A 26,152-nucleotide genomic window follows, 5' to 3' on the forward strand; every position below is an offset into this window, starting at 1 on the left:
CAGTGTATAACTTCACTTAATTAGAAGGAATAGACATCATCTGCATCATACAGATGATGAAGTCAAGGTCAAACTGCCAGAAAACAGCAAAGCTGGTCTTTGAATCTTGGTTTTGCTGACTTCAAAGACTGTGGTCTTTCTACTATGTGAATATTCTAAGGTAAAGCTAACTCATTTACTCTCCTCATAAGGGCCTTTACATCAGAATATCTTGAGAGAGTATACTGACCTTTACTATATTTTTTAGTATAGGAGATTGAAATAACAGATATTAAAGTTTTGTAATATCGTGTGATATAAGATGCCAAATTTCTTGTAGAGGGAGTTAAATGTAAGCTCTGATTCGCCTCACATTAAAACACATTTACCTAAATTTGTCTTCTGTCTATAGGAAAAGAGAAAGGAATCCCATGGATATATTTGACATGGCTAGGCATCGGCTACAAGCTCCTGTCAGAAGACAGTCGCCTAAGGGCTTAGATGTTACTACTTTTCAGAATATTCATGACTTCAATGAGCTGAAAGATAGAGGTGAGTAGAATGCTGCTCTTTGAGATACAGCCTGTGTTCTAACCATATTCAAGTGCTTATTTGTATCCTTTTTCTAAAGTAAAGTTTCATTTAGGATACCTATTTTAAAAAATGATGAATAAAATTTCTGTATATTTTAGTTCTTCACTTATTTATTTATTTATTTATTTATTATTTTTTTTAAAGATTTTATTTATTTATTTGACAGAGAGAAATCACAAGTAGATGGAGAGGCAGGCAGAGAGAGAGAGAGAGAGGGAAGCAGGCTTCCTGCTGAGCAGAGAGCCCGATGTGGGACTCGATCCCAGGACCCCGAGATCATGACCTGAGCCGAAGGCAGCGGCTTAACCCACTGAGCCACTCAGGCGCCCTAGTTCTTCACTTTACCAGTCTAGTAGGTGAAACTTTAGTTAGACACTAACTAACCTACTGGTAAAGTGTGTCTAACTCTTTTCTTTTGCAGAACATACAGCTTTTAAAGCCTCTCCGGAGTCGATTAGATCAGGTAGACTAAAGAGAAGAGTAGCACTTGTCATTAATGGAACGGCGACAAGGCAAGCTGAGCTTAGGAAAGAGACTGAGAAGGAACAGTCAGAGTGACTGGAGAATGTGGTATCCCGAAATCTAAGGGAAGAGAATATGTCAAGGAGAAGGGATCATTTAAGAGGAATAGTGCAAAGCGTTGGTTGGATCAGAAGTCACTGGTGAACTCGGTTAGATCTTTTTCAGTGGAATTAGGGCACCAGAAGCCCATTTAACATGGGAATGAGGATTGACTAGGAGGCAGAGTGTTGGAGGTAGTAAGCATAAGACAGCTCCTGGAGGAGGTAGGCTTGGCTGGGAAGGGGAGGAACTTAGGGTCCAGAGCTGGGAGAACAGGGTAGAATGCTAATGTGAAGGGCTGTGACAGGGTAAGAGGTGTGTGTAGGGTATGGGAGAAAGAAGGAATGAGGAGAGCAGGGTCCCTGAGTAACTCAGGCAGGAGCAAATGGAGAATATTTGAAGGAAGAGAGTTGAGAAGATTTGATGTAGCACTTAGAAGGAGCAGAGAAAGCTTAGTAGAGAAATAGGATTACCAAGAGACACAGGTCCTAGGAGACTGAAAATGTATAGAGGAACCAAAATGTGTGTTATATGTGATTTTCCTTTTGGACCATGAAATAGAGCAGGTTTTGGAGTCAAAGTGGCAAATTGTTGGATATGTGGTCATATGATCTATACCAGATGAACCAGAACTGAACTTTTCTTCTTTTTGCTTTTTAAATTAGTATCTATTACAGAAAGTTTTGAAAACACAGAAAACTAGAGAGGAAAATCACCTTGCTCAAACCACCTAAATATAAGCACCATTCATATTTCTAGTCTTCTTTCTGAGCCTATTTAAAACAAAAACAATAAACAAAAAACAGTAAAACTGTTACTTAATTTTCTCTTTTGTTTTTCATTTAGATTTATAAGTGTCATCAGTTACATTTACTGTTGTCTTTTAATGCTATGATTTGTTGATAATTTACTATATGCCAGGCAGTGTATTAAGCCAGTAGGTCTCAGAGTTTGGTCAGGGGACCTGTGCAGTCAGACTATTTTCATTATAAGCCAAGACATTATTTGTCTTTTTCATGCTTATTCTCACATGGGATATGGTAATGGTGATAACTTTTGATCATAAAGCTTTTTACATATTTAGGATAATTTCTTTAAATTATATTCCAACAGTATAATTAGAGATCAAAGGGAATAATAGTTTCAAGGCTTTTTAGATATATGAACTACATTTTGTTCTCAAGATTTAAAAGTTAAGTTTTATCATTTTCATTCTGCTCACCTCATATTCTTGAACTTGTGGCATAGATGAATTCTTAGATTGTCATTTCCTCCACTAATGACCTCTCTCCTAAAGTTCCAGCCAGTCTGCATTTATCTTGCTTTTTGCATATTTACAAGGGTGAAAATATTAATTGGCTTGATAACATTATGTTTTCATTTTTTTCAGTATATTTTAGGGACTGGCTTCGATTAGTGTCTAATGGCTCCCTGAGTTGTAGCTGTATGACTGACTGCTTGGCTATACGTGTACATAGTTGCCCAGCTGTGTGCTCTGGAGGGAAATCTTGGGGAGTGGGGAAGTACGGATGGGGAATGCATAATAAGCTACTGCTTGTTCTGGGGTGGGGTGGTGGGGGAGTTCCTTTTAATGTTGCTAAGTTTGTGGAAGGCCATTTACTTACAGAATATTAATTTCGTGTTCTTGAGTTTTATGATAATTTTAATACATTTTGACTTTGGTGATACATTATTATTGTTCCTTGATTTTGAAATTACGTTCCTCATATGTTTACTGAAGTTTTATAAAATCTCCTTTGGAAACAAGATTGAACTTAGCTATATATTTTTTGTACTAGATTCAGAAACACGGGTTGACCTGAAGTTCATGTACCCAGATCCTCCAAGAGATCACCACACCTTAGAGATCCAGCAGCAAGCCCTGCTAAGAGAGCAGCAGAAGAAACTGAATAGAATGAAGATGCAGGAAGGTGCTGAAGGTAAGAAATCATCATTCCTACCTCAAAGAGTAGCACTGGGTTGTTTGTTGTTGTTGTTAGCCTTTTTTCTCTCTGTTGTTGATTGCAGTCCCAGGCAGCTTCCCACTGGTAGCTCCATGCTCACATGGCCCTTTTGGCAGATAGCCCCAGAAAAGGACAGGTCCCCGAGAGGGCTCTGATGGGTGTGGCCGAGGCACGTTGTGGGTGAGAGGGGTCCAGGGAGGATGGAGTACCTCAGCTAGGCCACGTGACATCTGCAGCAGGAAGTAGGAACCAAGGGAAGGAGTGCTGGGCAAACACTCCAGTGCCCTATGGGGCATTTCTTTGCAATGTGTGTCTGACAGGTTTTGGTAGGGCATAAAATCTGTTCAGGGACACTGGGCTGTGAATGTGTGTTTGTATAATCAGCCAATCAACAGATGCTTCCTGAGTGCCTGTGGTGAGCACAGGTACTGACGCATATCCAGGGGATGTGGTGATGAATGAAATATGCTATTGCTGTCAAGGAGCTTATACTTTGTTGGAGGAGTTAGAGGCTAAATAAGCCTAAGCGTGCTGAGTGCTGCAAAGGAGAAATCTAGGGTCCCATGGGAGTATGGAACTGGGGGTAGGGGAGCACCTGACAGCAGATGGGGGTAGCTGCCTCACAGAGCACAGCATCTTGTGGGCCCCGTTGGCCTAGAGTCCTGCAGGCCGTTGAGGGTGGCAATGGAAAATAAGTCCTAAAACACAACAGTCCAGTAATAAGAATAAGACATTCTCATTCTCAGGCCTCAGGATCTGAGGAAACTTTTTTGACCATGAGACATAATCACAGGAATAAGTTGCGCACCATTTTAGGCCCAGGTCAAGGCTTTGATAAAGATTGATATAGGGGAAGTCTTTCACCCATCTGATACAGAACTTTTCACAATGGTCTCATCACCCTCTCACAGCATGGTAACCCACATTCTATGGCATGTCATCAGAGAAGAGAAACTAGTACATTTTTAACCTTTATAAGCATTTTGGTGGAATATTTCCTTAGGAGACCCTGCTGATCTGATGTGGTGCAGTCTTGGCATATTCGGCTGGTTAACTGAAAAGTAGTCCCCAGGTGGATAGATGGAGGTGCATTTGGGCACCGAGGGTATCCATCTTCCACAGCAGCCACCGACCAACTTCCAGTGAACTCTATGATGACTGAGTTCATAAGAATGTGGTTTAAATATGGTAAAATAATCACAAGCATGGTATAAAATATTCTAAGAAGGAGTATAGGCTATCATTCATTCGTACCCTATTTATTCCCAAAGGCAGTCCCTAAAGGACAAAATGCACTATTGGATGCACATAGGAAAACTGGTCAAATCAAAGAGGAGGGGGCTTTGGTTGGGGCACCTGTGTGGCTCAGTAGGTTAAGCCTCTGCCTTTGGGTCAGGTCATGATCTCAGGGTCCTGGGATCGAGCCCCACATTGGGCTCCCTGCTCAGCAGGGAGCCTGCTTCCCCCTCTCTCTCTGCCTGCCTCTCTGCCTACTTGTGATTTCTTTCTGTCAAATAAATCAATAAAATCTTTTTAAAAAAAGCGGGGGGGGGGCATTTGGTATACTTCCTCCAGAGTCTCTGTGTAACTAGGTGCCTGGAGCTGAAAAATTCCATGTGAGGGACCCGTGTTTAAGTCCACTCAGCAACTTTCTACCCAGATTGTGGAAATATGAGTGAAGCTTGAAGAATCCTGCATTATTTTCTTTTCCTGCAGACTTCAGTTTTACGTTCACAATGATTTTTACTTTTGTCTATTCAACTAGGATGGATGCTGAACTAGTTATAAATATATTTATATATATAATTATAAATTAATAAGTAATAGCTTAACATTCTAAAATGTGATAGTTGAAAAAATTTACAGTAGAGAGCTAGTCACAAAGGATATTGTAAAAGTTTTTATTTTTAAATGTTTTTTCTCCATTAACTACAGCTGACTTGGATGCCATCCCAAGTGCTAAAGTACGGGACCGCAGAATGGTAAGAAACCAGTTACGATTTTCCAAGCTAGTTTTTGGGGGATAAAAAATTTTTAGGAATATGGTAAGTGAGTAATCCAATTCTGAATATTGAGTTAAGAAAGAATTTAACTCTTGTCTCATCCCTGTAGTGGGTATTTAGAGATGTATTAGTGGAATATGTAGAGAGAAAGCATATTGTTATACGAAGTATATTGTGGTTACAAGACTTCAGGGCTAGACTGTTCAGGTTGGTCTGTTTTTAGCCATGTGACTTCAGGCAAGGTATTTAATCTTAGTTTTAAACATGGTAAGTTTTGAGATGCCTGCTAGACAAACAGTTGGAACTGGCAAGTAGCAGACAGGTAAGGGAGTTCAGGGGAAAAGACTGAGGTTGGAAATAAATTTAACCTTCATACACACGAGTAACAGTAACAATATTATCGCATTTTCAGATTATAAAGGTAAGGCTCAGCTCAGCTGTTTTAGTAGCCCAGGGTCACCAGTTGGTAGCTGTTGGTGCTTCATTTGAAGTGATAATGATGTTGCTAATAGCTACCAGTTAGAGAGTGACCACCCTATCTGTGCTAGGTACTTGATGTTTATTTCTCTCAAGTATACAAGATACGCATTCTTTCTGTGACGGAAGAGGAAACGGTGGGCCCATGATCACGCAGTGGTAAGCTGCACAGCCCAGGCTTGAAACCAAGGTGGTCTTGAGAGCTCCTCCTTGTCCCCATGCCATCCCTATTCCTGAAATCTCTGCAGGTTGGTAGGTTTCTCTGAATGTGGCAGCCACATTTCTCAGTGAAAAGATACTGAAATTTAACAACTGGGATTTTGGTTAAAATCCCGGATTAAAATAACAAAATAACACCATATTTTGCTGAGTAGTAACTCAGCAGAAACAGCTTATCATGGCTGTTACCAAGAAGCTAATAAATTTTGGGGTCCTCATCACCCTAGAAACTGGATTGTATAGCAAACACAAATGAAAAGTGGGGCAGGTTGTCATGGAGAAGATAGAGCTTACCTGGACTTGGATCACTTTTCAGATACATGAAGGACTCTGATGAGCAAGAGAGGCTGGATGGTATGCAGTGCTAGGAACATCTGGTTCAGACCATTTGGTAAATATTAGAAGCTGTTCATGCCAAAAAGCAAAAGTAGAATCAGTAGGTGTTAAATGAAAAAGGAAAGTTAAATGCAACATATGGGAGAATTCAGTGATAATGCTGTGAATTCTGATAATGCTGTGTATTAGTGGAATGTATTTAGAAATTAATGGTTAGCTCTTCAGTGGAGTGTTCTAGCACATCCTAGAAATCTGCTGGGGAAGTGGTGGTATGTGACTTTAGGCTCCTTCCAACATATAAGGAGACAGTATTCTCTGTGTGTAAATCTGTTAATCTCTTATTTGAGAGCTCATTATAAACACAATCCTAGTGGTATTTTCCCCCCTACTCTTATGTTTCCTCTGTATCTGTGCTCTACCTTTGTGACAACTGCTGTCTCATAGGGCTGTCATTGTCTGAGGACACAGCCCTCTCTCCCCCATGAGATTACGATCCACTCCACAGCAGAAACTCTTACTCATCTTTGTTCTGGCATGGAGGAAATAATAGGAAGTACACTGTACAAATAACTGAAAGAATGAATGAATCTTGGCTGTGGTTTAAAGACTTAATTTTTATTTATTTTTTAAGATATTACTTATTACTTATTTGTCAGATCAAGAGAGAAGAGTTGGTGGAGGTGGCAGGCAGAGGGAGATGCAGACTCCCTGCTGAGCAAGGAGCCCCATGTGGGATGTAGTCACAGGACCCTGGGATCATGACCTGAGCCAAAGGCAGATGCTTAATCAACTAAGCCAACCAGGCATACCAGTTTAAAGACTTTTAATGTTTAATTGGGTTCATTGCTTCATACTGTTTTCATCGCAGTATTGTGACCCTAAATAAAACTGGTCTTTCTTTATTGGGCACTGGAATGTGGTGTAGGAGGCAAGCAGCCAGTCCTACCTTTCTCCATTCATTTTTTGCTCATTTTTGGGACAGTGTAGAGACTTGTGCCTCTTGGTACAAATTTGTTGTTTTTCCATACAGGACTAATAAAAATCATTAATACATGATGTTTCTTTTAGCCTAGAGAGGACTCCGATGATTTCTTGAAAACTTCATTATTGGAATCTGATAGTGCTTTTATTGGTGAGTATATTTCTTTTACCAATCTAGTTATTTAAATATTAAGCATTTATATTTCTTTTAAGTATACTTCTCCATACTTAACAAAATGAGCACTTCACTCTCTGTTTTGCAAGGTGGTAGAAAGGGAATCTTCTATTTTATTAACTTAATAATTATCAAATATGACTTACTCTGATTCTAAAAACTTTGTAACTAAAATGAACTTTAGTAGTCATAGGAAAGGTTCACACAAAAACCTGTACATGAATTTTCGTAACAGCTTTACTATAATAGCCAAAAACTGGAGTCAGCCCAGATATCCTTCAGTAGATGATTGGTTAAAGTATAGTACATCCATTCAGTGGAATACTACTAAGAGATCAGTGCGTCAGGATCAAGGATATTTTATCAGTATCAGTATCCTGGGTGTGAGACTGTTGCCTTCTTTTGCAAAACATTACCACTGGAGGGACCTGGCCAAAGTATGCAAAGGACCTCTTTGATTTCTTAAAACTGCATGTGAATCTTTCAATTTTAAAAGGTCATAAGGATATTCTTAGTTTTAAGGAAAAATAAATCTCACAGTACCTTTACTTATCTTCTTAAGTACTGTAATACACATGTAATTATGTACTCTGATCATAAGCATTTCTGCTGTCTTAGGGCCATCAGGGAATTAAATATCCTACATACTAGTTGTATTTCATGAGATGAAAATTCCAAACTAGCCTATACTTTTTTAGTGAGTGTTTCTTTTCAGGGTGTCTCCAGGGTGGCATATTGTGGAGAGTGAGTACAGATAGAGAAACCAGGAGGAAGGAAATAGGATAGGGAGGTTGTCTGTGGAGGCATCAGGGCAATGTGACCTATTCCTGCCAAAAATTAAGACAGTTTGGGGCACTCAAGATTGTGTCTTGGACTATTTCATTATATTAGACCAAAGATATAGCAATCTCTCTTCTTGATATCCCACAAATATCCTATGGTCATGACTGTTACCACTGTTCTAGTGAATGTGGGTAAGGCTTTTGTGTGTGTGTGATAACCTAGATGAGAAAGTTCTGAGGATCTAAATATGTAGCATGTTGACTACAGTTAACAGTACTGTACTATAAACATGAATGTTGCTGTGAGAGTGGAGTTTTAATGTCCTCACCATAACAAGAACAGCAAAATGGCAATTCTGTGAAGGAGGAAGAGGATGTGTTAACTAGCCTTCTTGTAAAAAAAAAACATTTTGCAATATGTAATTGACCCTTGAACAACATGGGTTTGAACTGTGCGGATCCACTTCTCTGTGGATTTTTTCTCTGTAAATACAGTACTGGGGAAAGTGTATTTTCTCAGTAACATTTTCTCTTCTTTTTTTGGAAGAATATATATATATATATATATATATATATATATATAAAATATGTAACATATAAAGTATGTGTTAATTGTGTTATCAGTAAGGCTTCAAGTCAACAGTAAATTTTTTGAGGAGTCCAAAAGTATATGTGGCTTTTCAAACATGCAGGGCCCCTGCATTGTTCAAGGGTCAGCTACATATGTAATATCAGATCATCACATTGTACACCTTAGACTTACACAGTGTTCTATGTCTGTAGTAAATTAAGCTGGAAAAAACACAAATTGACTATAAAAAAGAAATTCTATCAATAATAAGTTTTTAAAACAGAAAGCACCAGGTCCAGATAGCTTCATTGGTGGATTCTCCCAAATTTTTAGGGAAGAATTCTATCAGTTCTCTACAACCTCTTCCAGAAAACAGAAGCAGAGGGACACATTCTGAGTGTCTGCATTACCCTAATACCAGACAGAGAAGAGCGCAAGAAAACTACATACCAGTACCTCTCATGAACATAGATGCAAAAATTCTCAGGAAAATATTAGCAAAATGAATTTAACAATGTGTGAAATACCACAACCAAGTAGAATTTATATCAGGTAGGCAAACTTGTTTACATTCAGTTAATATAATTAATCAAAATATAATCATCCTATTAACAGGCAAAAGAAGAAAAATCACATGATCAGTATCAGTAGATGCAGAAAGGCACTGAACAAAATCCAACACCCAGTCATGATAACTCAGCAAACTAGGGCTATAAGGGAGCATCCTCAGCTTGATAGAGAATATCTACAGAAACCGTACAGCCAACATCATATTTAATGATGAGGAGATCGTAACTTTCCTGTAAAGACCAGGAAACGGCAAAGAGGTCTCTTCTCACTGCTCCTCAACATCATTGTGGAAGTCCTAGATGATGTGCCAAGACAAGAAAAGGAGGAATACAGATTGGGAGGGAGAAATAATACTGTCTTTGTGCATAGATGATATGATTGTAGGAAATCTGATGAATAAAAGAAATCCTGGTACTAATAAGTAGTTACAGCATGGTTGCAGGATACCAGGTCAAAACACAGAAGTCAGTTGCTTTCCTAGATGTACCAGCAATGAACAAGTGGTCTCAGAAATTTAAAACACAGTATCACTCACATTAGCATCCCCTAAAAAAGAAATGTGTAGATACAGATCTCGTACTGATTTTATTATGAGAAAAACTATAAAACACTTATGAAATAAAACAGGTGATTTCATGTTAATGGATTGGGAGATGCAATATTGTTTAAGATACCAGTTCTTCCCAACTTGACCTATAAATTCAATACAATCCCAGTCAAACTGATTCTCAAGTTTATATGGAGAGGCAAAAGATCCGAATAGCCAGCTCAGTATGTAAAGAGGACAAAGATGAAGACTGACACTTCAACTTTATAAGTTAATAGTAATCAAGTGGTTTGGTATTGGCAAAAGGATATACAAATAGATCAGTTGAACAGAATAGAGTCTAGAAATAGAGCCAAACAAGTACATTCCATTGTTTTTTGACGAAAGAGCAAAGGCAGTTCAATGGACAAAAGATGGTCTTTTCAATAAATGGTGCTAGAACAACTGGACATCTACATGCAAGAAAAGGAATCTAGACACAGATCTTACGCCCTTCAACAGAAACAACTCAAAGTGGACCATAAACCCAAAGGTAAAATGCAAAATTATACAACTCCTAGAAGATAACAGAGGAGAAAACCTAGAAGAACTTAGGGATGATGATGACATTTTAAATACAATACCAGATGTGTAATCCATTAGAGAGAGATTGGATAAGCCAGACTTCTTTAAAAACTTTTTCTTTAAAAACAGTGTCAAGCGAATGAGAAGAAGAGCCAGAGACTAGGAGAAAATACTTGGCTAAAGACCCGTCTGATAAAGGAATGTTACCACAACCAAGTAGAACTCTTAAAACTCAACAATAAGGAACAGTTCAATTAAAAGATGGGCAAAAGATCCAAACATATTTCACTAAGGACCTACAGATGGCAAATAAGCATATGAAAATATGTCTTTAGGGAAATGTAAATTCATAACAAGATACCACTGTTAGAATGGCCAAGATCACAGGAACTCTCACTCAGTGCTGATAGGAATGTAAAATGGTACAGCCATCTGGGAGACAGTTTGGAAGTTTCTTAAGAAACCAAAACATACTCTTAACAATCCTGCAGTCACACTACTTGATATGTACACAAAGGAGTTAATTAAAATTTATGTCCATACAAAAATCCACACACAGATATTTACAGCAGTTTTATCAGTAATTTCCAAGAACTAGAAGCAACCAAGATGTCTTTCAGAAGGTGAATGGATAAATATACTGTGATACAACCAGACAGTGCAATATTATTATTCTGTGCTGAAAAGGAATGAGCTACAAAACCATGGAAAGATACAGAGGATCCTTGAATGCATTTGTATGAAAGAAGCCAATCTGAACAGGCTACATACTATAGGATTCCAACTTTATGACCATCAGGAAAAGACAAAACTATGGAGGCAGCAAAGAGATCAGCAGATACAGAGGAAGGAATGGATAGGTGGTGCACAGGAGAGTTTTAGGGCAGTGAAGCTATCCTGTGGGTATTGTCATACTGGATACATGTCCAAACCCATGCAATGTACACCACCAAGAGTAACCTAATGTAAACTACAGATGTTGGGTGATAATGCGTTAGTGCAGGTTCACTGATTTTAACAAACATACCACTCTGTTGATAGCGAAGTAAGCTATGAGTGTGTGGACGGGGTGTTTTCCACCCTGTTTTCGTCTTTTTTTTAAAGCAAGTGCATTAATGGTTGGGTATATACAGAAATCACAAAACTTTATTTTTGGAATTTTAGAAAACCACATCTCTTTCAGTAAAATGTAGTTATTGCTGCCTTTAAAAAAGCTGTACGTTTTAAATATCAGAAATTTGAATATCACTTATAGGGCAAATGGTAGTATTGTATCAATATTAAATTTCCTGAATGTGATAAAGGTATAATGTAGGAGACAGTCCTTGTTCTTAGATAGTACATACTTCACTATGTGGAGATGAAGTGTCAACTTACTGGTTCACCATTAACACCATCACCCCCCATATAAAATAAAGTATATGTGGCAAAATAAGAATGGTGGTTTTAGGTATTTATTGTATTATAACTTTCCTTTAGGTTTTTCAAAATAGTCTTTTAAAATAAAGAGTTGGAAAAATTCTAAATGTTCTAAATGGATTACCTCCACGATCACTAGAGAGGTTGTGATCAAAAAGACTGACAATACCAAGTGTTGGTGTATGGGTTAACTAGAACCTTCTTATATTGTAAAATGATAGAACCACTTCTGAAAATGGTTTGGCAGTTACTCAAAAGGCTAAACATAGAGTTAAACAGAATATCCAGCAATTTCACTCCTAGGAATATACCCCAAAGAAATGAAAACATATGGCCACAAAGACATGTACACGAATGTTCACAGCAAATTAGTAACTGTCAACTAGAAACAATTCACAGGTCCATCACCTGGTGAATACATAGATAAAATGTGTATTCCACAAAAGTTACTGAGCTGTTTGTGTACATTTGTAGTAGCTGAATTTTATTATATGTAAATAATACCTTAAAGCTAGTAAAAACAAAGTATTGGTTTAGCACGGAGTAAAAAGATTTGAAATGATGGATGTTTAAGGCTTCTCCTTTGTGTGGTCTTCCTAGGTGCTTATGGCGAGACATACCCTGCCATTGAAGATGACATCCTCCCTCCACCGTCCCAGGTGCCCTCTGCAAGGGAGCGCAGGAGGAACAAACAGAAAGGACTGGACTTTGTATGTATGAAGTATCTTTTTCTTTTTTCCCTTTTCAGTTTAGGAGAGGTCCGGGTTCTGACCCATGCTAAATTGGTTTGGTCCACAAGAGACTCGTTTTAAGCCCAAAGACACCCCCAGATTGAAAGTGAGGGGGTAGAAAACCATTTATCATGCTAATAGACATCAAAAGAAAGCTGGGTTAGCAATTCTTATATCAGACAAGTTAGGTTTGTTTGTTTGTTTGTTTGTTTGTTTGAAGAGTGAGAATGAGAGAGAGAGAGTGACAGAATACACTAGCAGGAGGAAGGGACAGAGGGAGAAGCAAGCTCCCCGCTCAGCTGAGAGCCCGATGTGGGACTTGAACCCAGAAGACTGGGATCATGACCTGAGCTGAAGGTAGATGCTTAAACGACTGAGCTATCCGCACACCCTGAAACAAATAAGATTTTAAACCAAAGACTGTAATACAGGATGAGGAAGGACACTATATCATAATTAAAGTGTTTATTCAACAAGATCATCTAATAGTTGTAAAAATTTATGCCCCTAACATGGGAGCAGCAAAAAATACAAACCAATTAATAACTAAATCAAAGAAACACATCAATAATAGTAGGGGACTTTAACACCCTGGGAACTGAAATGGACAGATCATCGAAGCAGAAGATAACAGGGAAACAAAGACTTTGAATGACACACTAGACTGGATGGACTTCACAGATATCTTCAGAGCATTCCATCCTAAAGCAACAGAATATACATTCTTCTCCAGGGCACATGGAACATTCTCCAGAAGAGAGCACATCCTGGGTCTCAAATCAGGTCTCAGCCGGTACCAAAAGACTGGGATCATTCCCTATATATTTTCAGACCACAATGTTTTGAAACTAGAACTCAACCACAAGAGGAAAGTTGGAAAGAAGGCAAATACATGGAGGATAAAGAGCATCATACTAAAGAATGAATGGGTCAACCAGGAAATTAAAGAAGAATTTTAAAAATTCATGGAAACAAATGATGAAAACACAGCTGTTCAGAATCTTTGGGCTGCAGCAAAGGAGGTCCTAAGAGGGAAGGACATAGCAATATGAGCCTTTCTCAAGAAATAAGAAAGGTTTCAAATATACAACCTGACCTTATACCTAAAGGAGCTGGTAAAGGACAACAAATACAGCCTAAACCCAGCAGGAGAAGAGAATAAATAAAGGTTAGAGCAGAAATCAACAAAACAGAAACCAAAGGAACAGTAGAATGGACCAAGGAAACTAGGAGCTGGTTCTTTGAAAGAATTATTAGGATCAGTAAGCCCCTAGCCAGACTTATCAAAAAGAAAACAGAAAGGACCCAAATAAGTAAAATCATGAATGAAAGAGGAGAGATCATGACCAATACCAAAGAAATAGTTTTAAGAACATATTATGAGCAACTATATGCTAACAAATGAGGCAATCTGGAAGAAATGGATGCATTCCTAGGGGCTTATAAACTACCAAAACAATCACGAAGAAAGAGAAAACCTGAAGAGACCCATAACCAGCAAGGAAATTGAAGCAGTAATCAAAAATCTCCCAAGAAACAAGAGCCCAGGGCCAGATGACCTCCCAGGGGAATTCTATCAAATATTTAAATAAGAATTAATACCTGTCCTTCTGAAGCTGTTTCAAAAAATAGAAATGGAAGGAAAACTTCCAAACCCTTTCTATGAAGCCTGCATTACCTTGATCCCAAAAGCAGACAAAGGCCCCACCAAAAAGGAGGATTACAGACCAAGATCCCTGATGAACATGGATGCCAAAATTCTCACCAAGGTACTAGCCAATAGGATCCAAAGGTACAATTGAAAAACCCTCTGCAGTAGGCTCCAAAAGTACAGTAAAAGGATTATTCACCACGACCAAGTCTATATATATTAATTAATTATATATATATATAACATATATTTCAGCCATCAAAAAATGAAATCTTGCCATTTGCAGCGATGTGGATGGAACTAGAGGGTATTATGCTAAGTGAAATAGGTCAGAGAAAGACAATTACTCACACTCATATGTGGAATTTAAGAAACAAAAGACAGGATCATAGGGGAAAAAAGGGGGGGGAAAAAAACCCAGAAAAATCATAAGCGACTGTTAATCATAGGAAACAGAGTGCTGATGGTTGCCGGAGTGGGGATGGGTGGAGGGACAGGTTAATGGAGATGGACATTAAGGAGGGCATGTGATGATATAATGAGCACAGGGTATTATGTAAGACTGATGAATCCCAGGCTTGTACCTCTGAAACCAGTAATATGTTACATATTTATTGAATTTAAATTTTTAAAAATGTTTGAAAATAAATAAGTAAAAGTAAAAAATATATTGGGGTGGTCCAGTAATGAGTGAGCACTTGCTGTGGATAGAGGTGACTTTAGGCTCCACCACCAAATAGTTCCCTAACCTTAGGTAGGTCATTGAATTCTGGTACCTTGGCTTCTCTGAGGTAGTGTTTTCCTATCTCCTAGTGTGGTTATAAGCCTAGCAGTCCCTGGCACAGAATGTTCATTCCACACCCTAATCTTCCTCCTCCTCTGTTGCAGAATATTTGGATTTCAGAAAGTACAAGAAGCAACTGATAAACGTTTATTACAAAGTATGCTTTATCCACTTAAGCCTACTATAAAGTATTTTGTTCAGATAACCTGTCCAAGGTCACGTTCTATAGGAAGGCTGATATTCAACCTATATTCTTTTCATAGAATGTGTGCAAATTTTTTTTTTTTAATTTATTTGACAGGCAGAGATCACAAGTAGGCAGAGAGGCGGGCAGAGAGAGAGAGAGGAAGGAAAGCAGGCTCCCTGCTGAGCAGAGAGCCCGATACGGGGCTCGATCCCAGGACCCTGGGATCATGACCTGAGCCAAAGGCAGAGGCTTTAACCCACTGAGCCACCCAGGTGTCCCTGTGTAAATGTTTTTATAGTATACCCAGTAAAAAGCCCTTGTGATGTTGTGTACTTTGTTGACTAGATAACTTTGGGCAAATTCTTAAACTGTTGCTGTCCTATATATGTGACATGGAGATACAGTTAGATAATATGTATGAACCATTAGCACTGAATCAGGTCCACAAAGGATAAATGCTGTTATTAGCATTATTACATGTGTAGCTTTAGTAGGTGGAAGTAACTTGTTTCCCCAGCAACCATCAGTCTACTTTCTGTCTCCATAGTATTTCCTTTTCTGGATGGATACACAGACATGAGATATGGTCAAGTTTTAGCATGTCAGTACTTGCCTCCTTTTTATTGCTGAGTAATAGTCCTTTGAATGGGTATTCCACATTCCGTTTATCCATTCAACACTGGATGGACATTTGGATTGTTTCTACTTTTGTGTACAAGTTTTCTGATGATTTTCATTTCTGTTGCATGCATACCTAGCAATAGAATTGTTGTGTTATAGAAGTAACTATGGTCAACATTTTGAGGAACTGCCAGACTGGTTTTCAAAGTGGCTACACCATTTTATACTTCCACTAGCAATAGATGAAGGTTCCAGTTTCTGTATCATGGCTACACTTGTTACGGTCTCTTTTATTATAGTTATTATAGTCATCCTAGGGAGTGTGAAGTAGTGCCTCATTGTGGGTTTTTCATTTCCCTTATGATGTTCAGTATCTTCTTTTAAGATGTCTGCAAATCCTTTGCCCATTTTCTAATCAGGCTATTGTTGATTTGTCAGTTATGTATTTGGGATTCAAGTCCCTTATTACAGGTATGATTTGCATAGTTTTCTCTCATTTTGTGGGTTGTCTTTTACATTGTTGATGGGAGTCCAACTTACGAATCTTCTGTTTTATCACTTGTGCTTTTGGGGTCTAATAATCAGAAACCATTACCTAACCCAGTTACTTGTGTTTTCTTCTAAGGAGGTCAGTGATCTACTCTGAGTTAATTTTCGCAATTGATGTGAGGTGTGGGGATCCAAATTCATTCTTTCGCATTGTGGACAATCCATTTGTTCCAGTAACATGTTGTTGAAAAGGCTCTTCTTTCCCCTAGTGAATTTTGTTGGCCTTTTTGTCCATAAATGTAAGGATTTGTTGCAGGACTCTATTCCATTGATCTGTAGGTCTCGCTTTAAGCCACTACCACCTGAATTGATTACTGTTTAGCCCGTTGTTTCACTTTTTTTACCTTTTGGGTCCTAAAATTTCCCATCTTCACCCAGCCTGGCAGCATTTACATATTATTATCACAGATGCTGTATCTTTACCTGAGCCTGCATGAATAAACACCAGAACTTAAATGGAAATCTGTAGCATTTATATTCTACTTTATTCCTTACACTATGTATTTATCAGGAGCAAGAATATTTTTAGGTTCACTGATTGAGGTCAATGTTTGTTTCAAAAATTCTCTTTTCTAATTACAGGATAACAATATGCCACCAGATGGTCTCTCTTTAAAATCTGTGTCCAGTATAAATATTGATCAGCTTAGGATGAAAAATGAAGAACGGATGCGAAAACTGAATGAACTTCAGAATAAACCGATTAATACAGGTAAATGGCCAGTCTTAAGGGACTACAGCACATTCTCTAAGAACTCAAACAGTTTACAAGAAGTTTTACAGCCAAACTTGTTGGCTGGGGGACGATGCAGTGAATTTTGAAATCCCTTTGAGTTGTAAGGCCTAAAACCACAGACACTATCCAGGAAAACCTGGACTCCGGATCAGTTTTTCATCACATTCTACCAGAGAGGGTATGCTTTTTGAGTGGATTTTTTTTTTCTTTTTAAATTTTATTTGTCAGAGCACAAGCAGGGGGAACAGCAGGCAGAGGGAGCAGCAGACTCCCTGATGGGCAAGGACCTTGATGCAGGACTTGATCCCAGGACCCTGGGACCATGACCTGAGCTGAATGAAGGCAGACGCTTAACCAACAGAGCCACCCAGGTGTCACCTGAGTGGATTCTAAACCGACGAAATTTTTATTATATATATCCAGGCTCTCTTTGCTTTCATCAGGGAAAATGCTGGTTAGTATCAGCATCTCACTCCCCTTACCGAACTGAGGAATTATTAGAAACTAATTTGACAACTTTGAAGTCTTTAGAGAACACATCTATTATGAGTTTATAGTACTACGAACAAAATTTTTTTTTTAACTTTTTTGCTTGGCTTTTAGTGCCATAGACAAAGCAAAGCAGCCCCAGGTTGATGTTTCTTTTTAGAACAGAAGCCAAGGTTTAGTGTTTTTCTTAGGGCTTCATGGTCTCTTGTTGTTTGGGTGACCAGCAGGATGATTCCTTAGGCAGCTAGTGAACCCCTCAGTACTAGTTTTAGTGAACAATAGAGTGGTCTTTTGGGACAATTCCCTTTAGTCTGTGAGGCTACATACAATAAGCCTAATAGCAATCTTCCTATCTTTAACACTTCATTTAAATTTAAAACTATACTCCTATAATCTCTAGGAGTCAGGGTATCATATGTTCTGGTGGCAGTTCCATATCAAATGCCAGCGCATATGGTAAACTGAAGCAGTGCTTTTCATATCGTACCTGAAAAAATGTGGACCAGTGGGAAAACAGTTCTTTAAGTCTGCACTGAGGATTGCCTATTCTTAAATTTCTTTTAGAACCAGTAAGGGTGAATAATTAACAGGGGTATATTTAAATTGAAAAAAGTAGAGCATTTAAAGAATCTCTTACAGGTTTTCAGCTTCTAAACTTCTTTTTAACATTGTCCTTTCAAACAGGAGCTTTTTGGTATGATGTGGAGTGACTGCTTATTAAATTGATTGCACATATCCCTTTGCTGGGCTAATTCTTCACAGACCGGGAGATGTTTAAAAAAAAAAAAAGAAAAAGACATCACAGGGTAGGAAGGCAGATTTTCCTATTATATCTAATAAGTAAAATACAGAGATAGTTGAGTATATTCAATTAAAGAATGAAACTTAAGGACCTACCTTTTAATGGAGTAGACAGCAACCTCTTAGATTAGATACAAGAATGGACGTAATTTCATCTCCTGTCTACCTGTCTAGTGCTTTCCTAAAAGGATTTCCTCTCCTTAGAGCATCGGTAATAGGTTTGGAGTTTCTAAAACTTCGCTGAACTTAAAAGTTTTGTAAGGTTGCATACACTTCTGCAGTCAGCTTAACGTTTATCGCTCTTTACTTTGCTGTTTTGGAATCCCTGTGGGTGTTGGCACCACAGAGTCACCTATTCACTTGACCGTTTTCTTCCTACCTCTAAATGAGGGACCTGGACAAAAGAGTACTTTGTAGAACGCAATCCTGTGGAGAAATGCAGGGCTGGAATGGCTTAAATTACAGGAAGGAGATCTGTGTGCATTTCAACTCCTGGCCACCAGTGTTACCTGAGTCATGTCCCTCTTGCCTCCTTTAGATGATGAGAGTTCACTGGTTGACCCCGATGACATGAAGCATGTGGGGGACGATGGATCAAACTCTGTAGCCACTGAGCCCTGGCTCCGCCCAGGCACCTCAGAAACGCTGAAACGGTTCATGGCTGAGCAGCTGAACCAGGAGCAGCAGCAAGTTCCTGGAAAACCAGGCACTTACAGTTGGCAGGGCCTGTCTACAGCCCATGGTTAAAATAAATCTGTACTGGACCCAGCAGTGCCTTTTAAGGTGAAAGGAATGTCAAATCGGAACCTTTAATAATACGTGTGCTACTTTTGGCCCTGTTACTTACCCAAGTATCATCTGTATATAAGGTGTTTTTCCCCTATGATGATGTATAATAAAGATGTATATATTCTGTACATAAATAAAAGGCAATGATTAATTTATATAATGTATAATTATACAGAATTATTTTTGCATAATTTTGCCATAAATTGGGGTGGTAATGAACTCTTGGAATCAACTACCATATGTGCATTATTTTAAATTCTGCTTGTCAGTAAGATAAGGTGAATAAAACAAGTGTCTTAACAATACTGTAAAACCTGAATATGCTTATATGTACATTTGCCATTGGTAACGCTATTCAAAATAATTCATTTAATAAATACATTGGTTGTAGCTGAGTATTTCAGTTGCTAGGTAATGAATCAAATGTGCTAGTTATTTCCATGTCTTTTACAGCTACTCATTCAGTATAAATGATGGGGCAATCATAACTGATTTTATTCCCATAAGCCATACATTAAATACATCCCTTTTTTGCCTCTGTTTATGCAAATGAAGGCATTACGTTTACTAATTTGTATGACTTAACAACTACTCAATAGAAATAAATTATTTTTTATTATCAATGTCAATTTCTTATTTTAACTGGAATTGAGGTTTCGAGACAAGTTGTTTTAGAAGTTGAAGACAGAACCACCCAGGGTCCAAGGACAGAGACTGGAATTGTTGCTGTGCCATCATGGACCCTTGGATAAGTGAGTCAAGTCTTCCTAATCACTCCATAAGTGGTACCTTTAAAAAAGTAGAGATTAAATCAAAATCTGGGAAATAATTCCTTGGTCTTTAGCATTATGATGGCTGAGAACACTCCCAGGCACTCCTTCTTGTACATTTCCACTAATGGAACTAATGGCGGACAGTGTAGACAAGTTTACTACAAGTGTGAAGTTTCTCCATTTTGAATTTTAGCTATGCATATTTTATACTCAACTTTGTAACCTAATCATTGTTTCTTTTACATGAAGATTTTTCCTCTTATATCTTCATTTGAAAGTATCGTGAAAGCCTCTGTCTCCTGTGGGGAGGGTCCTGAAACTATACCACAAAATAACAAACCACCAGGTCATCTGAAACACCTACCCATCAGATAGATTGGAAGGTCATGGTGGTTCCCAGCTATGAAGGTGGGTGACTCCCAGCTCTAGTATCCATCTGGGCTTGCACGGGGCTGTCTTGGGAGTAGTAAATATGTTATACCTATAAATGCATTTGTTCAGTAACTCATCTAAGGTATGAGAGCAAAGACTGAAGACTTATATTTTTAAACACAATCATTATCTTAATGTTCCATTTTTTGTTCAATGCCATAGTATCACACAACTCCTAGGACACACAATGACCCCGACAAACTGCCCCAAAAGCGACTTCAGCTCTCTTAGCCTTCACACAGTGTAGCCTTATTTTGGGTTACATAATTTTAATTATGAATAACCTATGGCTGAGAAAACATGACCCTAATGCCAAAAGCTGAAAAATATCAGAACTAAAGAACACTGAATTTGTAGTTCTGGCCAAGAATATTCCTAAATTGTTCAGCTTTTAACAAAGAATCAATGAAACATGGTGCTGTAGATTACACAGGTTTTGATTGCACTGATGAAATAATCCAAAAACTTTATTGACCTATAACCTGATTAGAATATGCCAGATGAGAATCAATATTGTACAGAAAGTTGTACAGAATTTTTTACATAGAAAACTTTACATCTGTACCATATACATTTTATCCATCTGAAAAAATTTTCTACATCCACTGTTTAATACGGAATGCTTGACAATCTTGTCTTTTTTTAACCATCAGAGCACAATTCACAGTATGAATACATTTCCAGTAAATCTAACTCCCCCAACCATGCCAGATTTGTTATTTTAACATATTCAACATTAAATTCTGTACATAGAGTAAAATCTACATCAAGCCCCGCCACCCAAAAGAAAAAAGAAAGTGACAGCAACCTAGATTCATTTTGCAGTGATTCAAGTTTCGGTCCATGAAGGATCAACTCTATTTTAATGGCTCATCTTTAGAAGCCCTAAGAGAAGTATATTACAGGTAGTTAGGTCAGTAGGAGTATTTTCTACTTTTTTTTGTTGTTGGTCATGACAAGTGTCAGCCACAACAGCTTTCTGGGCATGTTAAACCCTCAAATTTTCCACCCCCCACAAAAAAGGGCAAAACCAAAACCCCCACAAAATAAAAAAGACAAAAAAAGTTCAACCCAAATGTTTAGTGCATTTGACAAAATATTATAGGTATTTAGCAAATGAATAAGAAAATAAAGAAATTAAAATAAAACAGTGCAGGAAGAACTATATAATGTTTAAGATTTTTATATTACAGACCTGCATCTCTGTACATTTTTCACAGAAGGATGATTACCAGTATCTCAGATAGCCTGAGTGTGCAAAAATCTTCAGAATAAGAATACCATAGTTGCTAAATATCTTTTACCATGAACAATAATTTCTTCTTCTCCCTCCCACCCCCCAATTATAAACATTTTATCCTTCAAAATACAGCTCTCCTGAGTTGTACTTCTTGCAGAAGTTCAAATCTTTACATCTATAGTTCTTTGGGTAAAGTTTTACTTCCACACCTGCTGAAAATGTATGGGGCTCTCCCTGCTGCCACGGACAGGGAAGGACACATGAACACAAGCTGACACTGTGGAAACAGGCTTTCTGCTCAACATGAGCCCAACATGACAAACAGAATCCACCAGATTACTAAGTAGGGACTGGAGCACTGCAAGTTTGAGTTACAGTTCTAAGCATCTTTACCAGTAACCCTCAAACACTGCAATTCAGAGAAACCGTTTTTCAGGTAGGAAACCTCAGCTCCAAGGTCCTTTTTAAAGAGCGGAGGGATGTAAACGCCAACAGAAAAATACCGAGTTGCCATCATTGCTTATTTAGTCCAAGTTCCTGTTCAGGTGGTTGTGATATCTGAAAAACGACTCCAATTCGCAGAAAAAATCTTCTAAGAACAGCACGAAGTTCAGGAATCAAATCAAATTGCATAATTTCACATAAGAGAGGGTAGTAGAATGAAGCATGAGCTTTAAACTGGGGAGAGAGGGAAAGAAATGGCTCCATTAGCGGTGCTTGCATTCCAAACCACAGTAACTCAAGAACCTTCTGAATCAAACTCCTTCAGGGGCCCGCACTGATCAATGAAGACAGAGGAAAGGCATCTGCGTAAAGCAGGGACCGTACTGATTATGGAACTGAAGAAGGGATATTCAAAAGATTCACTCAAATGTTATTCAATTACCTACCCTTATTTTGAAAACCATTTCCCATTACATTTCCTTGACAAACTTCTGACAAACTTTTAGTATCACTGCTTTTCCTGGGTAATAAGCAAAAGTAAGAAGACAAGCAGGAACCACGGTTGAGTTTTTTTTTTAATAAGCTGTGGGTTATTGAAACAATCTTGTTTCTTGAAGAAAATTTTAATTTTTATGGAAAATTCTACCTAACACTGTGATATAAAATTGCAATCTCCAGGCAAAGATCAGACTTTCCACATTTATAGTTTAACTGAGGTACTGTGGTCGTCTTTGCTGGAGTTCCTAAATCCTCCACAGAATACAACTTGCCTGCCTGTTTTCTCTCTGCTGCTCTCCACACCCAACAAGGGACTAGAAAGGAGTATGATCGATGGTGCCACAGAAGCCCGTGGTGGAACCAGACAGACTGGGGTCTGGAGGCCTTCCTGGCCACACAGCTGCTGGTGCCTTAGGTCACTTCTCCAAGCTTTATCCAGCCCAGGAGTCAGAGATAAATGCAGGTAGATTAGAGCACATGACTTGGGATGAACATCTGTTCAACACCGAGTGACACCATCTTGACCCCAATCTCAGGCTACCTCACTAGGCGCTTTTAAACCAATTCAGGGATCACAGCAATTGGCTTCCAATTATAAAAAGGAAAATGCATATTTAAAAAAATCTCAATGTATATATTTAGTTGCGTATGTTGTTGTGTATATTTAGTTGTATGTATTTAGTTGCATATTTTTAAATTGATCATCATTTCTACCGCTTTCAAATTCTTAAATGAGTTTATGGCCCAATCACTAGGGTCCCTGTGTTACATGGAACCGATAAATATGCCAAAGGAATGGCTGAAGCCTGGAGCACAAGCCTCAGACCCAGAAACAGTGTTGGTGAGGACAGAGTATAGGGCCAGAGGCTGGGCAGGATGGCAGTTTTCAAAATGAAGCAGTAGCGACTTCAGGGGTCAGGATGGGACTTGCAAAGTGTGGGGGACCCAAAGCTTCTCAGGGTGTCCCAAAGGATTCTGATTCCTTCTTTACTGAATCCCCTACACTGCTTAGACAACAAAGCAGGATGAGGAGGGAGACCCTCCTCATGGGAAACACCCATGAGGAAAGGGGCCACCGTGGTCCAGGACAAAGTGGCACCATGGCCTGCGCTTTGCTGGCTCCACCTCTGAGCCTCAAGTCTGCAAGCTGGCACCCTTGCCTCCCGCTTGAGCATGATGCTGGTCAGGCTAGAAATGCTGGGCTGGAGAAGACATCTCATACTTACCCTATTGTCACTTATCTTTAGAACTTTAGTTAGGAATAAAAGCAGTAAGTTAGTCCAGGCTTCTCGATGACTCTCTGACGTTAGAGTAAGGAAGTAACTTAGGGCTTCGCTGCAGACACTGTAACAGAGAAGGCTCACTTGACATGTGCTGCATACCTGCTGCTACAGGCATTCACAGAGGAACAACAGCTGGACGAGGTGGGGAGGGACTACTAGGAACTGATTAAGAGTCTATCTGCTAACACTAGCAGATAGAGTGTCAACATAAATGTATCCTTTTTAAATGAGAAGAAAACCAGACATTAAAGAAACCACTGCAATGTATCAGGAAACGCATTTTTCTGAAAGTTCCATTGAATTTCAGAGACCCTGTGCGGCAGCACACGTACAAGCCTGGTGTTAAGAAACCAGGGCTGAAATCTGGGGCGGCTCTTCCCTACACTCACCGTGAAGGTGAGACACTTCTGGGTCTTAAAAATCTCATCAGTAAAGTGGGAAACAGGGACAAAGTCATCTCTTGAAGTTCTAAAATGTACTTAATTGGTCTCTGAGAACATCTATTCCCTGAGAATATATGCAGATACAATGAAGAAGACAGCATTCTTTCTGAATATTTCATTCTTAGCATGAGTTTAAAATTTAAAGAACAGAATCTCAAGCTGTCATGAAGTAAAAAGAGAATGCAAAAAAGGTAACACTAAACAAAACTCCAAATATTTTTTCAAACTAAATGCAGGCAGGTTTTCACTTTCACAAATGACCTGTTTGTAAAAATACAGTTATCTGTGGCATGAAAAAGCCCCAAATCTCTAAAGTTTTAAATTTTAAGGGAGAAAACTTTTTTCCTGTCCCATAGCAGTAACAACAGACACGATCAGCTCATGTCATCAACTGTGCAAAAATGCGTCCATCTATAGGACTCACAATCTAATTTTCACAATCTCTTCCTTAGGCCCCAAGCTATTTGAATGGTCCTGCAGCGGGACTAGGATGTGGACTCTGCCCTGAGTACAAACCTAGTAGCCCTTTCCTACTCTGTACCATGCAGCCACATGGGTCAAAGGCAGAAACTGAACCAAGAGTCTTACTTTAAAAGCCTCTGCTGGACCTCCTCCCAGGCACTAACCCGGCTCTCATCCATGTACATCCGGAAGAGAATGCGCAGCCCACACGCAAGGCTGCTCGTCTCCTGCTTCAGAAGGTTAGGTTTGGATTTGCCCTTGAAGCCTGCAGGAAAGGGAAGTTTCCAGGATTAATTTAGGAAGGCATCTCACAGAAAGACAAAAAGCCTTGTATGAAGGCACATTTTGTGTACATTCAGCTGTAGCATCTGCTGCTTACAAAGCAGTGCAGGAATTGCTCAGAGAAGGCACACCTTGAGACTGTGGGGGGAGATCAGTGGACTGGAGGCCCAAGTAGGAGGTAATTTCTAGGTTTAAAATGTCCTTTCTTTCAAGCCAGGGGCTAGGGGAAGGGCGGAATATGATATACAAAACCATGTTGGCCTCGGAAAGCAAAACTCCTCAAAAGAAACTACACCTGAAAGCTCCGTACAGCTTATAGGAGGGCTCCTGGATGAACAGGCGCAGACCTCTCAGGAGTGAGAAGGTTTCAAAAGGCCACCAGCATGGTGAAGGGCCCAATGTATATGGAAACAGGGAACCTGGTGACTTTAGCAGGAGTGGTCCTGGTTGAATGGCAGAAACAACTTGGGTTGAATAAAGGGGAAAAAATGAATATAGACTACTCTTCCTATAAGTTAGGCTATACAGGGAAAAGGAAGAGCAAAGCCATGGGCTTAATTAGGAGTTGAACAATCACTTTAGATTAAGTAAAATATGCAAATATAAAGTATCCAACACTATTTCACAGAGTTTGATGTTCAATAAACATTAGCTCTCTTTTTTTCTTCATATTTTGCTGCCTCTCATTCTTCCAGCACTTTTTTTTACCTGAGGTGCCAAACAACTATTTCTTAAGTAGAAAACCAGATGTCAGTTCAATTATTATACTTAATTATATACTATATTTATATAATTAAATTATACCCCAAATTTTCCAACTTGTTAAAAAATATGCCTCCCTCCCTCAAATATCCACTTCCATTCTGAGGTATGGCCATTCCCAGATAAGCGCGGAGATGTCATCTGAATACATAGGCAAGGATGTCACGTTCAGGACCTTTACACACTTTTTCTCATAAAAGGGCACCTTTTGTATGCTGACGGTATCGACAGGGAGGCCCAGAATGGGTCAACAACATGAAAAAAAAAATGCATAGTCAAATCAAGTAACAGACTGATTACACAAGGGGGAAACAAATTTCTCCTAGCAGTAGCCTATATTACACATTATAGTATATATTATAAACATATTATTATATACTATAATAAAAGTTCTGGCTGGTAGACTGCCTTCCTACTATTATTAAGGTAAAAAGTTCATATAGTGTAAAATGC

At 38.8% G+C, this 26,152-nt stretch overlaps 2 protein-coding genes across 17 annotated transcripts in view; one reads left to right on the forward strand and one right to left on the reverse strand.

Annotated features, from left to right (window-relative positions):
• CSPP1 (centrosome and spindle pole associated protein 1) overlaps positions 1–19,475 on the forward strand; it is a 168,832-nt gene extending 149,357 nt beyond the window's left edge. For 11 of the 14 annotated variants that reach the window (XM_032315813.1, XM_032315806.1, XM_032315809.1 and 8 more), the window contains 7 exons: positions 392–531; positions 2,934–3,074; positions 5,034–5,080; positions 7,202–7,265; positions 12,343–12,452; positions 16,848–16,977; positions 18,830–19,038. In XM_032315813.1, the coding sequence (XP_032171704.1) occupies positions 392–531; positions 2,934–3,074; positions 5,034–5,080; positions 7,202–7,265; positions 12,343–12,452; positions 16,848–16,977; positions 18,830–19,038 (841 nt within the window). Of the gene's footprint in view, positions 1–391; positions 532–2,933; positions 3,075–5,033; positions 5,081–7,201; positions 7,266–12,342; positions 12,453–16,847; positions 16,978–18,174; positions 18,280–18,829 lie in introns of those variants that run through there. The other 3 variants (XM_032315801.1, XM_032315816.1, XM_032315810.1) reach the window with 2 other exon arrangements.
• Positions 19,476–20,719: 1,244 nt separating this feature from the next.
• ARFGEF1 (ADP ribosylation factor guanine nucleotide exchange factor 1) overlaps positions 20,720–26,152 on the reverse strand; it is a 153,616-nt gene continuing 148,183 nt past the window's right edge. For all 3 annotated transcript variants that reach the window (XM_032315798.1, XM_032315797.1, XM_032315800.1), the window contains 3 exons: positions 24,782–24,920; positions 23,694–23,811; positions 20,720–22,203 (listed from right to left, as the gene is read on the reverse strand). In XM_032315798.1, coding sequence (XP_032171689.1) covers positions 22,039–22,203; positions 23,694–23,811; positions 24,782–24,920 — 422 coding nt within the window. In that variant the 3' untranslated portion in view covers positions 20,720–22,038. The remainder of the gene's footprint in view (positions 22,204–23,693; positions 23,812–24,781; positions 24,921–26,152) is intronic.

The sequence above is a fragment of the Mustela erminea genome, chromosome 16 (genome assembly GCF_009829155.1).
Source record: "Mustela erminea isolate mMusErm1 chromosome 16, mMusErm1.Pri, whole genome shotgun sequence".
Classification (NCBI taxonomy): Eukaryota; Metazoa; Chordata; class Mammalia; order Carnivora; family Mustelidae; genus Mustela; species Mustela erminea.